Source organism: Megascapheus bottae, chromosome 2 (genome assembly GCF_031878675.1).
Source record: "Megascapheus bottae isolate mThoBot1 chromosome 2, mThoBot2.hap1, whole genome shotgun sequence".
Classification (NCBI taxonomy): Eukaryota; Metazoa; Chordata; class Mammalia; order Rodentia; family Geomyidae; genus Megascapheus; species Megascapheus bottae.
Genome location: NC_143510.1, coordinates 84,242,853 through 84,257,729, shown reverse-complemented (window position 1 = coordinate 84,257,729; position 14,877 = coordinate 84,242,853). Strand labels below are relative to the sequence as shown.

General features: G+C 46.4%; 1 protein-coding gene across 2 annotated transcripts in view; it reads right to left on the bottom strand.

Moving 5' to 3' along the window:
• The window catches only part of Chst11 (carbohydrate sulfotransferase 11), a 174,440-nt gene that overhangs the window by 79,553 nt on the left and 80,010 nt on the right, over window positions 1-14,877 (bottom strand). For both annotated transcript variants that reach the window (XM_090328544.1, XM_090328545.1), the window contains exon 2: window positions 8,334-8,419. In XM_090328544.1, the coding sequence (XP_090184670.1) occupies window positions 8,334-8,419 (86 nt within the window). The remainder of the gene's footprint in view (window positions 1-8,333; window positions 8,420-14,877) is intronic.

Sequence of the window (14,877 nt, the reverse complement as noted above, 5' to 3'; positions counted from 1 at the left end):
TAGCCAAGATACCCAGTGATTTACTGGTCAGTATAGCTTTTCCCAGGAACGGGCAGTCCCCCATGAGCACTTTCCAGCCTTTACCAGCTATATCCCTCCTGAGGCTTGGATACCTATTCTGCTGGCTTGTGCTTCCTGTTGATTACCAGAGATGAAGAATGTGTGTGGAACACACATTCTTAGTTTCAGCATAAGAAAAATGGCAAACAAACTCCACTGAGTTGGGAACAAGAGCTCAGTGGAGTGTGAAAATAAGTCTCTGTGGACAGGAAAACAAAAACAAAAACTACAACAAACAAGCACTGAGAAAGATCACAGTTTAAGGCCAGCCTGGGCAGAAAAGTTAGTAAGACCAACTCTCACCCCTTAACTAGACACAGTGAAGTGCACCCGTCATCCCACACTGAGGCTGAGATTGGGTGGAAGGGCAATGGTAACTGGGCAGAAAAGACTCCGTCTCTATGGATGAAAGCCAGAGTGCTGGTGAGTACCTATGATTGGCAAGGGTGGGGAGCTTAAAATATGGGGCACACACTGAACAGGCACAAGGTATGAGGCCCTGGGTTCCATACCCAGAGACAGATGGACAGATAGACACTCCTATGATGGTGAGATTGAGACACAAATGACTGATAGCTTTCGAAGTGTGGCCCTTCTCCAAGGGTCTGGAAGGCTGTTTTAATTGGGGGAGGGGAGGCCTTATTGGCCTGGAGTGGCAATGTATTCCTGAAGGCACTGAGTTCTTCCCTGGGCCCCGGGAAACCTGCTGCTTTGATAACTAGTTGCTCCACCAACTAAGCTCACAAGGGTGACAGGAAGTAGCAGCTTTGTCCTGCCTGTCATGTCTTTGGCCGTCAGCTTATAGCCTGAGACAATTAGGCTTCCAGCCTAGCATGGGCTCCGGGCCTAGTGAGGTGATTGAGGATGAGTGCAATCCAAGTCCCAAATCAGGAAACGCTGGCGAGAAGTGGCAGGGATGGACACGTTCTAGATCCGCAAGACCCAGCAGAGCAGTGCACTGCCACAGGAGCTATGCAGAATCTTCCTTGTGGCCAGGCCCAGCTGAGGCGGTGTCCTAAGAATCAAACACGATCAGAGATGCCCAGTGGAAACAAGAGCATTAAATATCCAAACTTTGGGTTTTTTTTTTTTGATGGATTGCTATAGAGAAATGATTTTTTTTTGAAATGCCAAGTTAACTAAAATGTATTACTAAAACGATGTCATCTATCATCTTTTTGTTTGTGAAGCTATCAGACCATTTCAAACAATGCACAAGGCTTACATTCTATTGCTGCTGGGTGACATGATTCTAGAAGGGTATGCAACCCGAGTTGGGGGTGGGGAGAGAAATCAGGGAGAGCTTCTCGGGGGAGGGTTCTTCTGAATCAATTCAAGGAAAAGAGAAATCTGTAATCTGTCTCAGCTTGCTGCCAGTCTAGAACTCTTCACATTCTCAAACATAATCCTTAATAAGTAAACCACTGGCATTGTACAAACAAGAATTTCAAGGCTACAAAACATTCAACTATTTGCCATGTTGAGTTGAACACCATACACCCTATTCCCCATGGGACCCCAAGGCATTACCACTCTCTTCCCACCCTACTGCTTCTCCTGTGAGCCTGACTATAAGCCAGCACTTTGTTTTAGCTTGTCCATCTGACAAGGTCAAAATCCAGTTGGCCAAGGAGCTGCTTGAGTTGTGTAATTTACAGGGGAAAAAAATCAAATTATGTAGAGGCCTCATATAATTGAGGGTAATTCAGAAAATAACTTTTGAGAAAATGGCAGCTTGCACAGCTATGTTACCATTTGGCAATTGCTAAAATGATTCTGTCACCCAATGCCCTTCTCCCGTTGAAAGCTGTCAGATTATATTCACCCCAACTGACATAGAAGAAGTTCATTAACGCCATGCACTTCCTTTCCCCATTCGAATCTATTGAGCCAAATTAGACTTCCTCCTGAAACTTCTGTCTCTGAAACTGAACAACTGCCTGTACAGAAAGCTGGAGTTCAAAGTGGATCCATGAGTGAGTTCAACAATGGCATGTTAACATGCACCTCTCATGGAGCCTGTTCCTAGGGTACATAGTGAAGGATCAGACCTGCAGCTGACATGACCGAAGGACTTTTTCAAACCATAAAACCCGAGACTTCCCCGTTTTCTAGGATGCTTATAGAGTAGACACATATGTCCACATGCCACATGTATGCACACTGCAGAGGCTCACATGGCCTTACAAACTAGTAGATCAAGCTTACCAGTCATCACAGAGACCACCAGACAAAGAACAGGTCATACACTGGTGTTGGGATGGCCCAGAGCCCTCACCCACCTAATCTTCTCCTGTGACCCAAATGGCGTCTCCCTCTTGTGTCCCCATCTGTCCTGGCTCTATTGGAAATTTGACCAGTGCAAGGCTCTGGCTCAAGATAATGGCACCAAAGCAAAAAGAAAAAGAAAAAAAGACAGCTCACTGTCTCAGGCTTTTGCAATGGAGCTGGCTGGTCTATTGTCCTTTGCAATGAATAATGGAGCATCGTCATGAACACCGTGCAGAAAGATCAGGTTAATGTAATATTCCCGTTGGCCATCCAGCTGCTGTGTGGGAGGCTCTGTCAGTCGTATCTTTGCATAAGGAGCCAGCCTACAATGAAATCAATGAATTGCTCTTTGGCTGGTAGACAGCTGTTGGGTCAAAGCAAGATAATTAGAGGGACTCCTCATTTACCAGGTGGTTGGTAATGAAGGGATTAATTGACCAGAGTCAGAACTGAACAATGGCTATTCTTTCTCGCCTTCCCCAGCTTCTTTCCTCCCAAGCAGTCACTGGACAGGCAGACAGCCCTGTCTATTTATGAGACTTTTACAGGTCTGTCTGATGCATGGCCTGAAACCAGTCTGGATTCTCCTCTTCATAGGATCAGTGGAGGTAGCCTGAGGAATCCTTTCACAGGGCTGGTCCCCGATATATTGTCTGGAAACTCAGCTTCCGGTCTGTCCACATAATTCTGACTGAGTCTCCAACCCTTGGGGCAGCAATCCCATAAACCTTCAGTTGGACAGTAGAAGATAAGTAATTTTGGGTCCTTCCTACGAAAACAGTGGAGCTACAAAGAACAATCTCAGTACTTGTGCTTTGTGCTGCTTTTCAAGGAAGTCAGGGTAAATAATGCAAAAACCAAAGATGAATTCAACCCAGGGCTTCTGACAAGGCCATGAGAACCTCCCAGGGAAAACAGCCACACACTGTCTAAATCCTAGGCTAATAAAATGAATCTCCAGGGCTTTGAGAAGTTTTGTTTTGTTTTGTTTTAAGTTCTCTGATAAATCTCACTTTCGAAATGGTGATTCTATGGTCCAAAATGGAAATTACTTGCAGAAGAGGCCTTGAGTTAACAAGCAACCCAGTTTTCCATCTGTTCAAAGTTGTTCAGAAGTCAAATACTGTCTCCTGGGAGGCCCTGCTGCCAGCCAACCTCACCATCACACTCTCTGCAAGAGTGAAGAGCCAAGCCACTGGTACCAAAGGCTTCTCCTTCCCCTTCCCCAACCAGCATGCTCTGACTGCAGCATCTGTGAATGTCACCAACCTGAAAACAGGGTTTCTGGGGGTGACTGCTGTTTAGCCTGCCTCCAGCCGCAAGGCCCAGGTCTCTTACTGCTTAAAGAAACTATCAAGCTCAGTAAGCTACAAATAAGCTACCACTAGACACTCATTGCTCATTGCACATCATCCCACACCATGCTGGGGGGTGGCAAGGCTCTGTAGATTTCACAACTGGTCCAGAGCTCACCCCAGGCCTCAGGCTGAGTCACCAGGCGGCATTTTCCACTTGGCAAAGAGCTGCTAGGCTCTCATCCCTCCACAGTCTACGCATTACAAGATCAGTGAACAGTTATTTGTCTTCCTTCATCCCTCCCCTCCCTTTCCACTGCCTCCTTCCCCTTCTCTCCACTCTTCTTACTAGATCCCGCCTGACAGAGATGGAAGTTTGCTTTAGCATGTGGAAGAAGCAATCACGAAGGGACCATCAGGCGACAGACCCTCCTTACTGATTTTATTTGGCTTTTTTGTGACCCTCAAACAGATTATCTGGAACATCACTGGACCCCCAAATTGGTCTAATTGGTCAACTGGTACCCAGGGACCTGAGGAAGTCTTCAGAGAGCTGGCTCGGTCCTGACCAGTTTGACCTCCTGAGTACATCACAAACAGCAAATGTGCATGCTAAAGAAAGACCAGGGCCTGGCAGGGCCGAACTATGAGACTGATACTATGGAGATTTCAGGAAAGCCACAAGAAGCCTAGGAGGTGGGCGAGGAAGGAAGACAAGAAGTTTCACCATCGTTGGCATTTAAGGGCAATTATGCCCCATTAAAGGCTGACAGTAAAGCTCTGCCCCATGAGTCTGAACTGAGTCCGGGCAGCCCACACATCTTCTTGGCCCACAAATACACGGTTGGCAACTCTTGAACTTTGGGTGACTTGACGCCAGCTGATCTGATCGGCAATTATGGTTTATTTTAGGTTCAGGAAGACAGCAGAGAACCAGGAAAATTATAAGACATCAGAGTGCAGTTTTGCTAAGAATATCAACTACAAAGTTGGAGGTTAGTTTTTCTTTTTTCTTTTGTCTTTAAAAACCAATTGTTATTTCAGTGCCCAAAAACCTCCCACCATTAAAACAAGAAAACCCTCGACCCTAGAATCAGATTAGAGCACATTTTCCTAAGGGAGGGGTAATTCCTGCCACCACTGCTGTTAATAACAGCAAGAACATCACAGAAATACCCCTGGATTTGTGGCTGTGATGAAGTTCAAGCTTCTTTCTTAGTAGCTCTCCGTGACTTGGATAAGCAATACAAAATTATCAGCCTCAGTCTCCCACTTCGTCCACACACCGTTGCTCTGGGCTTAACAGCTCGGCTGGTAGGAAAAAACATGAGAAACTGAAGCCCAGCCCAAAGAGCTGCCAAGCCTGTAAATTGTCTTATAGACACAAGCCTCTCTCCCATTCAACCTGTCTCTCTTCTCTCCCCTCAACTCCCCAGCCTGCCTCAGGCCAGGACAGCTTCTCTGGAGAGTGCCACTTAAGGAGTTTGCGTGGGAATGGAACATAATCACAGCTTGCAAAGGAAGCCACCCCTAGGGAGGGTGGGAAATATCCTGAGACAACATCCCGAGGAAATGGGGCAACATTCCTGCACAATTTCCCTGGGCTAGACACCACGCTCGAGATGTTCATGAAGAAGGGCAGTGACTCAGTGGTTCACCCACCCACGCCTCCAGTGACTTTCAGGGTTGCCTCTCCACCCCCACCTGCCCTCTTCCAGTTCTAGGCCAATGTTAAATGAGCCTTTCACCCAGACAACACTCAAGCCACCACAAGGTGGGAAGTGATCTCTACCCAGGAGGGGTCCCCTTCTGCTCTGACTGGATTACAAAGATACCCAGCAGGGCCTACCACACTCCACCACTTCTGCACACCACCCAGGGATAGATAACAGGAGTAAGCCACACCAAGGGCTGACCCCCAGCCCTGTGCACACTTTCATGCCTGCTTGCATGCTTGGAGCCCAGTGGCATTCAGTAAGCACTTGTCATAGCAAGTGAGCAAACCAGAGAGTAAATCCATGAAGGCTCAAACTCACGCATGTCACCATAATACCTGCCTGCAGGGTGGGCATTATTTATACTTCATTATAAATAGAGGGACAGAGCATTAGAGGGTTTGTGCAACCAGCTTAGTCACATAGCTGGGAAATGACATAGGGCCTCTACTTCAGGCCAGACCTTCTAATATCACAGCCACCCTCGTGGTTACAAAAATGACAAATTACCTTCGCATCACTCTTGACACATCAGAATTATTTCATCCTCCCAACATTCCAGAGATATTCTCTGATCAGAAGGAAGAGTCTTTCTTATAGAGAACTCATCATGTTTTCCAGGCTGTACAGCTAGACAGATGTGAAAGAAGAGCTTGGACTTAGACTTCCACTCTTTCAAACAAACTTGTTGAGGGAGGGAACCTCTGTAATGGACCAAGTATTATGAAGTACTGAGGATACAGTGGTAACGAGGACAGGCTCTGAACTTTCCAGCCAAGGGGGAAGTTATGTCAGCAATAGCCAGAGCATCCAAAATTGTTTATAATACAGGCTATCAACCAAGAGGGAGTGGTTTACATCTGAGTAGTCTTTACGTACTTCGCCCTGCCTACCAAAATCCTATCCATAGCCAAAGATTGGGGCCTGCCTTGGTCAGTGCAACACTACTCCATCCAATAGCCAAGTGAAGAAATCAGCTTGGGCGCCCATCAAAGGATGGGGAGATAGAGACACAGGAGAGTTTAACTCAGACACTACAAATTAAACTGTATCGTCTGCTGGAAAACAAATGGCATTGGAGGTCTTCATGTGAAATGAAATAAGCCAGGCTCACAGAGACAAGTACGACATGTCTTCTCTCACTTGTAGAAGCTAGGAGGAAATAAAACTATAAAACAAACAAACAACAACAAAAACCAAGTCATGAAAGTAAAAGCGAGACTATCAGAGATTATAATTGAGGGTAAATATGATCGATTGTGTTAGAGCATATATGGAAACATCATGATAAAACACCTAAGTACAACCTAATAAGCATCAAATTTTTAAAAATCATATTACTAGAAGAAAAGGAAATAGCTATCTCCTGGAGATGAGGGTGCAAAAGTCCAGCCCAGACCCCAGCAGAAGTCTGGAGCACCATTAAGCTTACAATTGCCATACCTAGAGCTCCAAGGCAGGGAAGTGACAGGAGAGTCACTGTCACTCACAACTCAGGACTCATTTTTCAGAAGGGAGTACAGGTGAGAAGTGGAAATAACAAGGTTCTTTGTCTCATTCGTCTGCAAAAGCTTAAAGAATTTAGTACCAGTGAAGCCCAAACTCTTCTACCAAACACCATGGTCCACACAAACACAAAATTAACATCCAGAGTCTATGGCTTAAGCAGTCTCTTACCATCCCACACCTCTTCTCAGAAGCTACTTAAGGTCAGTTGGTTTCACTGATGTCACCACTGACCGGCTCTCAGCACCAGACACTAATGATGGGCCCTGCAAATGGACCAGCCCTGGAGCCTTCCCATCAAGACCCATTGTTCCACTGAGGCTGTTGTCATGGTGACCAGGCCTCTGAACTTTGCTTCTTAATCTCCATGAAGAACACACACTCTTCACTAGAGCTGTTCTCGCTACAAGAGAACCTCTTTACATGATCAGCAACACAGATGTCACCTTTGCCACCTCTCTAAGCTAACAAAGCAGAGTGACTGTGATAATCTGTTAGCAAAAGTCACCCAACACAAGGGGGTCTTGCCAAATTGGTGCATAAACATACACCTCTTGGGCCTCAGTGGCTTGAAGAATCCCACAGGCAATGTGGAAGGCAGATTTACCCATCTGCAGGTCATCTTTGGAGGTGCAGAAGGAGGTTCTTCATAGTTGGTTGAGGCCTCAAGTCAGAGTTCCATTTCTGGGACCTGCATTGTCTATGTCTCCCAGGTTTGAACCCTGGGCAAGTGCAAAAAGTATAGCCCAGGGGCCAGGAGTTTAGCCTAATGGTAGAGTGCTTGCCTAGCATGCACGAGGACCTGGGTTCAATTCCTTGGTACCACATACATAGAAAAAAAAGCTGGAAGTGGTGCTGTGGCTCAAGTGGTAGAGCTCAAGCTTTGAGAAAGCCCAAGGACAATGCCCAGTCCCTGAGTTCAAGGCCCAGGACTGGCAAAAAAAAAAAAAAAAGAAAAAAGAAAGTCCAGTCCAATACTAAACCCTAATTCTAAACATCTCTGCTAGAATTCCATAAAGTTCTATGGGTTGACTACCCCTTATCCAAAAGAAACTGAAATGTTTCAGATAGTAGACTTTTAGTTATCTGAGAACATTTGCACATGCATATGGAGGAATTCTTTGTGCTTCATATGCATGGTCTAAAGGTCATTTTCTCGAATATTTTCACTGCCTCTGCATCAGCTTTGGGGCTATGAGCCATCAGTGATGTCAGGGTGTGTTACTTTCCTACTTGAGGCACCATGCTGATTCTCAAAAAGTTTTGGTTTAGAAATATCTTGGATTAGGGGTTTTCAGAGGGCTGCTCAAGCTAACAGAAAGGGGATTCAACAAGTAACCACTGACAGTAAAACGTCAAGGAGGAGGAGAGAGATTTTTAAATCCCATGAAATGCACTTTTGGAGTTTTTCAGTATGGCTTCTTCAGGCTCAAATGGACAGGTGCCAGCAGAGATTGCCACACAGCACAGACATCTGGGGCCTTACCTGGATGGGGTTGTAGAGTTCCTGCAGCGGACTTCGTGACCCCTTTCTGCAGCAGACATCCATACCAAAAGGATTCCTCCGCATGACTGGGGGAAGAAAGTAAAACAGATCAGAAATGAGTGGAACAGGGACAGAAGTGTCTTGTCTGACAAAGAAACAGACATTCAAGGAACGAGGGGGCAATAGGGAGGAAGGAAGAAAGACTTTAGCTTTGCTTCTAGCCAAGTCAGATCCTTGGAGCTGTTTCTTGATCCAGTGGCAGGCAGTGATTCATCCCAAGGTTCTCAACTGTGCTAAAAATGCTCCCCAGTAAGTTTGCAAGGAAACACGACAGCATCTACAGCCCTCTAAAATGAAAGACGCTGTTGAGATGATTCCAAGAGAGCAAGCTCTACCACACACTGAGTTGGCTCAGTCTCCATTGCTTAGCAACAGGCACGCAGTCTGAGAACATCCTCAGGTGATAGTGTCTCTGTGTGAACATGACAGAGTTTTACACAAATCTGAACGGTCCAAGTCATCACTTCCTGCTCCTTGGTGTAGTCAAGAGATGGGTAAAGCCTCGATAGAGGAGGCGGCTGCTGGTAGAAGAAGAAAAGTCTTTCACAGCAAACATTTTTTTAATAAGTAGAAAGAATATATTGTCAAATAATGAGAAGCATGAAGTAAATACACAGGAAATACACATGATCATTTACCATCATTATCAAGTTCCCTATCTGTGCATAATTGCACATGCGATGCTATTATTCAATTGGCAACACAGTGGATATGTTCACAGTAGCATCACCACCCGTGCATGAGCACTATCATTGAAATATGACATCTCAGTGGCTGCAACATCATGACATGAGGCGATAGGAATTTTCTGGCTCTATTATATAGTCTTGCCTGGTCAGTTGAATGTTAACTAAATTGCCATGGTGCAGGGCATGGCTGGGTTTGGGTTTTGTGTGTATGTATACATGCTAGTACTGGGACTTGAACTCAGGGCCTGAGTGCTGAAGCCAGAAGCTCAGAAGTTAGTCTGAGGTCAGCAACAGTGAGCAGTCCTTGGCAACAGCAGATGTGACTCCTGCAGACATGCAGCTGAACCAATCCCTGCCAGGACAAGTCCCCCTTGGCTTATCACTTCAGTCCCCTCAGTGGCCCTTGAAAGGAAACATAGTCTGTTCTAGGAGACAGAAGATCCCATATCCTCTCTCCTTTTCCTCTCTTTCCAAGAACAGGGCCAGCACACTTCTGGAAAGGGCCAGACAGGCTGCTGTGGGGTCAAAGCGGCTACCACCAACACAGCAGAAAGCAGTAACAATGGAACATCCATAAAACTTCACACTGGACCTTTGTGTATCAAGAACTCTTTATCTTCCTCTTTGGATTTTTTTCCCAACTGCTTAAAAAAAGACAGTGAGCTAGATTTGACCCCACTGGCAAGCATTTCCTATCCCCTGCCTTGGAGAACCAAGATCACAGCATCTAAACCCCACATACAGCCTAGAAGTCTGGTAGCCTTTGCAGGGGGAGAGGGAGGATCAGGGATCTGACGACAAATGGCAATCCACAGAAGCCACTAGACTTTGATTAGGCTATCCAGAGAAACACTGACTTTTTGTTCTTGAGGAAGGGGGGAAAAATCTACCTTGTGTTTTTCTTTCATTTATGACTTCATTTTTCATTTCCACCAAAAAGGAGGTAAATGGTCACATGCGTGAATGCTGCCCTTGCTGTACAATGACATAGCAACACTTGGGGAGAGGAAAAAAACAGCCATAAAACTTGTAAAATTATGCCCACGCCATGCCACATTTCTCTCTCCCCAGGGCAGCATACAGACTCATCGAGGTCCGGGGCTATTGGACGGCGACAGCGAGGACCCTGCTGTGGATCTATTACAAGACTGCTTTTATGGCGGGCAGTATTATTTAATTGGTTTATTTTTCTAATACGAGGCCTTTAAGCTGCTCTGACTGTGTGAGGCCCATAGCCTGGGTCCTTCACCTCCAGCCCTGCGTGTGATTTCATGGGGTGAGGTGCAAAATAACTTCAGCACCCCAGGCTACAAAAGTAGCAGGGCCTTATATGCTTTTTATGAGAATGAGAGCCATCCTGCCAGTGGTGGAAGGCTTCTGTGTGTGGCTAGGGGTGGAGGTGGGGATGGTGGGGGGGAGGAAGGGAGAGGAGGTGGGAGCCAGCTTTCCCCTGGTGAAGGACCTGCAGTTGACGGACCACTGTTCCAAAGTAACTCCCCGCCATCACATACACACTAAACTAGAGTCGATTTATGGTCAAGGAGAGTAGGTAGAAGCATGCATTCAAGATTCAAATATGGCCGGGGCTGTCAGTGGTTCCCTTCCCATTCTCTTCAGTTGAGTCAACGGAAGATTCAGCTCTGGACCACTGGCCAGGCCTGCACACCAGGGTTTGACAATCAGGTCAGGATACTCGTACCCATGATTCAGAAATGGGCCTGCCAACCTGCTGGGGTGGAGGAGCAAGAGTAAAGGGGTTGTAGGAAAAGATAATGACCCCCATCCCCCCCCCCAAATAAAACAAAACAAGTCTTTAGCATGTTTCAGCGTGTTCTACTCACTTGTTGCACTGGTGAGCTTGTTTAAATGACCGTTTGGGGGCTCTATGCCTGCAATTTGGATTTTGGTAGATGATCAGGAGGAGATGAAGATGCCCACCAACTGCTTTTTGGTAAGATTACCACCTCAACATCATCACTACCACCACCATTACCACCACTCGAGGCAGAGAGACAAGTCATATTCCAGAGTAAATAACATCTCCTCAGCCTGCCTCTGCTTACCCCCAAGACACCGTGGCATTTGAAATGAAAGCCATGGAATGCATCCTTATTCTGGTGTTGGGTGAGAGTACAGATGCCCCAAAGCTAAGCCCAAGTGTGCCACCACAGGGTGTAAGGTCTTGAGGTCACATTTGGACTCTTGAGCTAATCACAAATGGTGAGAACAAGGGCCCATGTGCTACCTGGGAGATTGAGGAAGGGTTGCCAACAGCAGTTGCCCCTTGGTGGATATGGATGGAGGGGGGTGTTCCCTAAGACCCCTGGGGGTATCAAAGTCCATAGTCACTCAAGTCCCTTGTGTAAATGCCACATAGGTAGGTACACACATCCTTCAGTACACTTAAGAACCATCACTAAATGGCTTGTAATTCCTAATGCAACACAAAGTGCTGCAAATAGCTGTTGCTTTGGATAGTTTAGGGACTGGCAAGACCAAATATCTGCACATGTCTAGGCACTGTCTCTTAGCTTTTTCTGCTCAAGGAGGGCACATTACCACGGAGCCACATCTCTGCTTCCAGTTTTTGGATGGCTATTTGGAGATAAGAGTCTCAGGAACTTTCCTCTCCAGGTTGATGTTGAACCATCATCCTCAGAGCTCAGCCTCCTGAGGAGCTAGGATTATAAGCCTGAGTTATCAGTGCCTGACTCTCAATGTTGCAATCGGTTGAATGCAAGACGGTGGTACACACAGGCGCCCTGGCTGATGGCAGGGCCTCAAGGCTGAGTCTACTTGCTCACTGTGGGTCTGGAAATAAATGAGTTTAGGTAGGGAAGGCTGAGTAACTGGCACATGAGGGGGTGGCAGTTCATGTTCAGAGACGCATGTTTCCCACAGGTAATCCACACATGTTATGTGAGGTCTTGTAACTGTGCCCATTTTACTGACTGGAATACTGAGGCTCGGCAGTATGATGCTTGGATCCTATGACAATAAGATGCAGACTCAGGATCCCAAACCAGGCAGCCTAATCACTCTCAGCCACCACACCAAATCAACTTTAAGTGCCACGTGTCTCCACGGCTTCCTCCTGGCTTGAGATCTGGGTGGTTGACCATATATAAGACAAGTGAGTCAATAACAGATATATCTCCAAACCCAGGGGTACAGGCCTCAGAAACAAGCTGTGGTGAATAAAGAGTCAATTAAAAACTACTACACTCATTTATCCATTCATTCAAGGAATTTTCGAATGTCTCCGTGTGCATTCATCCATTTGTTCATTCAAGGAATTTTCCAGTGCCTCCAGTGTGCAAGTGTCCTGCCAGGCACTGGGCACACAGATTCTGTCTCCTCTGGTTATTTTCAGATGTCAGAAAGGTTTATGAATAACCTAGAATTTCACACTGCCTGGAAGAGCATCATACAGGTTGTTTCTAGCCATATAAGGAAGAAACTGCCTGTGGCATTATGGTTATTTTTTTTTTCCTTTGAAAATGAAATGTCTGATGATCAAAAGCCCTAAGAAATCAGTCCCCAAGGACATCTAGCTGTGGCTGTCTGCCATCTACTACCATGAGTTTTATTTAGTTACAGACCCTGCTTTCCTCCTTTTATACTCACTGGAATTAAACATAGTCTTTTAGAATCTAATTGGCCCCCTTTACAGCATGATTCCTCGGACCCAGGAAGAACTCTGTACCAGCCAAGATATACCAGTGAAATGCAAGTAAAGCCCATCCATGTGTGCTGGTTTCTCTGGGAGGAAGGGAGTGTAGTTTTGTGGATCCCAGTCTGTTCCCTGAGCAGAAGAGTTGGGCAGTGAGCTCAGGGCCAGGGAACTGGCCTAGATCATTCTCGGAGTGGCTCTCTGCCATAGCCACCAGCTCAGTTCATTCAGATCTGAGGACAGAAGCACTGCAAGGCTCTGTTTGAGGAGGAGGAAGAGGGGGTGCGGGGAGGGGAGAGAGGGGAGAGAACCTGCCTTCCACAAATTTCACAAAGACCTTTGGAATGCTGAGAAATGCAAAATTTCTCCAGCCCCTCAGCTTACAGAAGCACCTCAAAAGGCTCACCCATGTGTTCAGCCCCCCAGCATCATTAGCAGAGTCAGGGCGAGAAGTCAGGTCTTATAAAAATGTTAAAAGTACACGGTAAGCATGAGAAATGCTAAGTACTGAGAATCTACTCCAGGGTGCTTGGTGCCTGACGTAGTACTAATCCATCTTTCATACAGGTTCATGTAACCTGTATAAAACCTTTTAAAGTAGATGTAATATTTATTCACATTTACACCTGAGGAAACTGAAACTCAGAAAGGATCAGTACCTTTCCCAGTCTCCCACAGCTAACAAATGGAAGAGGAAGTCACAAAGTCAAACCCTGTCTTCTAGCACTTTAACAAGCTGTTCTAAAGACAGGAGTGGTGTGCTGGTTCAGAATAATTTCTTCTTGCCTAAGTCACCCACAATCCATGGGGCTCCTTCCTCCCCCTAGCAAAATACCTCATTGGTAGCTGACATGAAACACTTTCCAAATCAGATTTTTCTAAGAGCCTGGCCTGATTCCTCATCTACTCCATGCTCTGGGTACAGGACAGCAATGTATTTCCAGATGTTTCCTCCAGATGTGCAGACTCCTGTCAGTGTTCCAGTCCAGCATGGTCCTGCCAATGTGTCAAAACCTGGCAGTGTTGGATTCAGTCTTACCAAGTCGCTCTGCACTCTCTCAGAGACAGTGCATTCTGCCTTGTACCAGGGGACCCACTGCCTGATCCCCACGGACAGGAAGTCACAGCTGTCACTCTTCTCTTTCCAAGGTCACTGGGTTAAAACTCGGGTAACCACTCACCCTAATCCATAAAGGACCAAGATCTCTAACACTTGGACTCTGCACTGCCAAAGCCAGCTAGAGTCATCACCCAATCGAGCCCTCTGGAAGAAGGCTCAGAAACTAAGGTCAATCAAAATGGATTGCAGTCAGCAATCCAGCCTTGAGACTTGAGGCAGGGACAAGCCAAGGTACCTACAGTAACGATGACTGTATTGCAGAATGGGGCAGGAATGATGTAAACATGTAAAACAGCCTGCTTCTTGGCCTGCAAAAAGTGTCTGTGTGACAACCACAGGACTGTGTCTCACCCCTAGCTTGCCTCAGATGGAAATTCTCCAGGAGGGATCAGGTCAAAGTTCAGATGCCACCAGGTACCTACGAATGCTCCTGAGCCCCTTGGCCCAAGATTATAGATTTTTTCTGCAGCACTGTCTTCTACATGGTATCAAAGCAGTTAACTCAGGAAGGTGGAAAAATGGCAGGGAGAGAGGGAGAGAGGAGGGAGAGAGGCAGAGACCTGGCAGCTCGAAGGAGCAAGGAGCTTCTCTGTCATTGGTAGGTGTGTGGAGATTGTTCAGTCTTAAGCAGCGCCCACAAAGTGGTAGGTAACAGGCGTTACAGTCCTCATAAAACGACATCTATGGTTACTTTCTTACAAAAGGTTTTAACTTAGAGCTCTGTGAAGTTTCGTTATATCGCCAAGGCTCTTTTGGCACTTTGAATCTGAAGTGGGGAGGCTATATCTAAGCCACAGGTCCCATGGGTGTTCAGAGCATCTTGTGGAGTCTGGTGAGAGGGTGAGTAAAGGATGGAATCACACCCGGGTGTGGGTGGCTCACACCTGTAATCCTAACTACTCAGGAGGTTGAGATCTGAGCATCAAGGTTCAAAGCCAGCCTGGGCACAAAGGGACCTGAGACTCTTATCTCCAATTAACCTCTAGAAAACGAGAAGTGAGG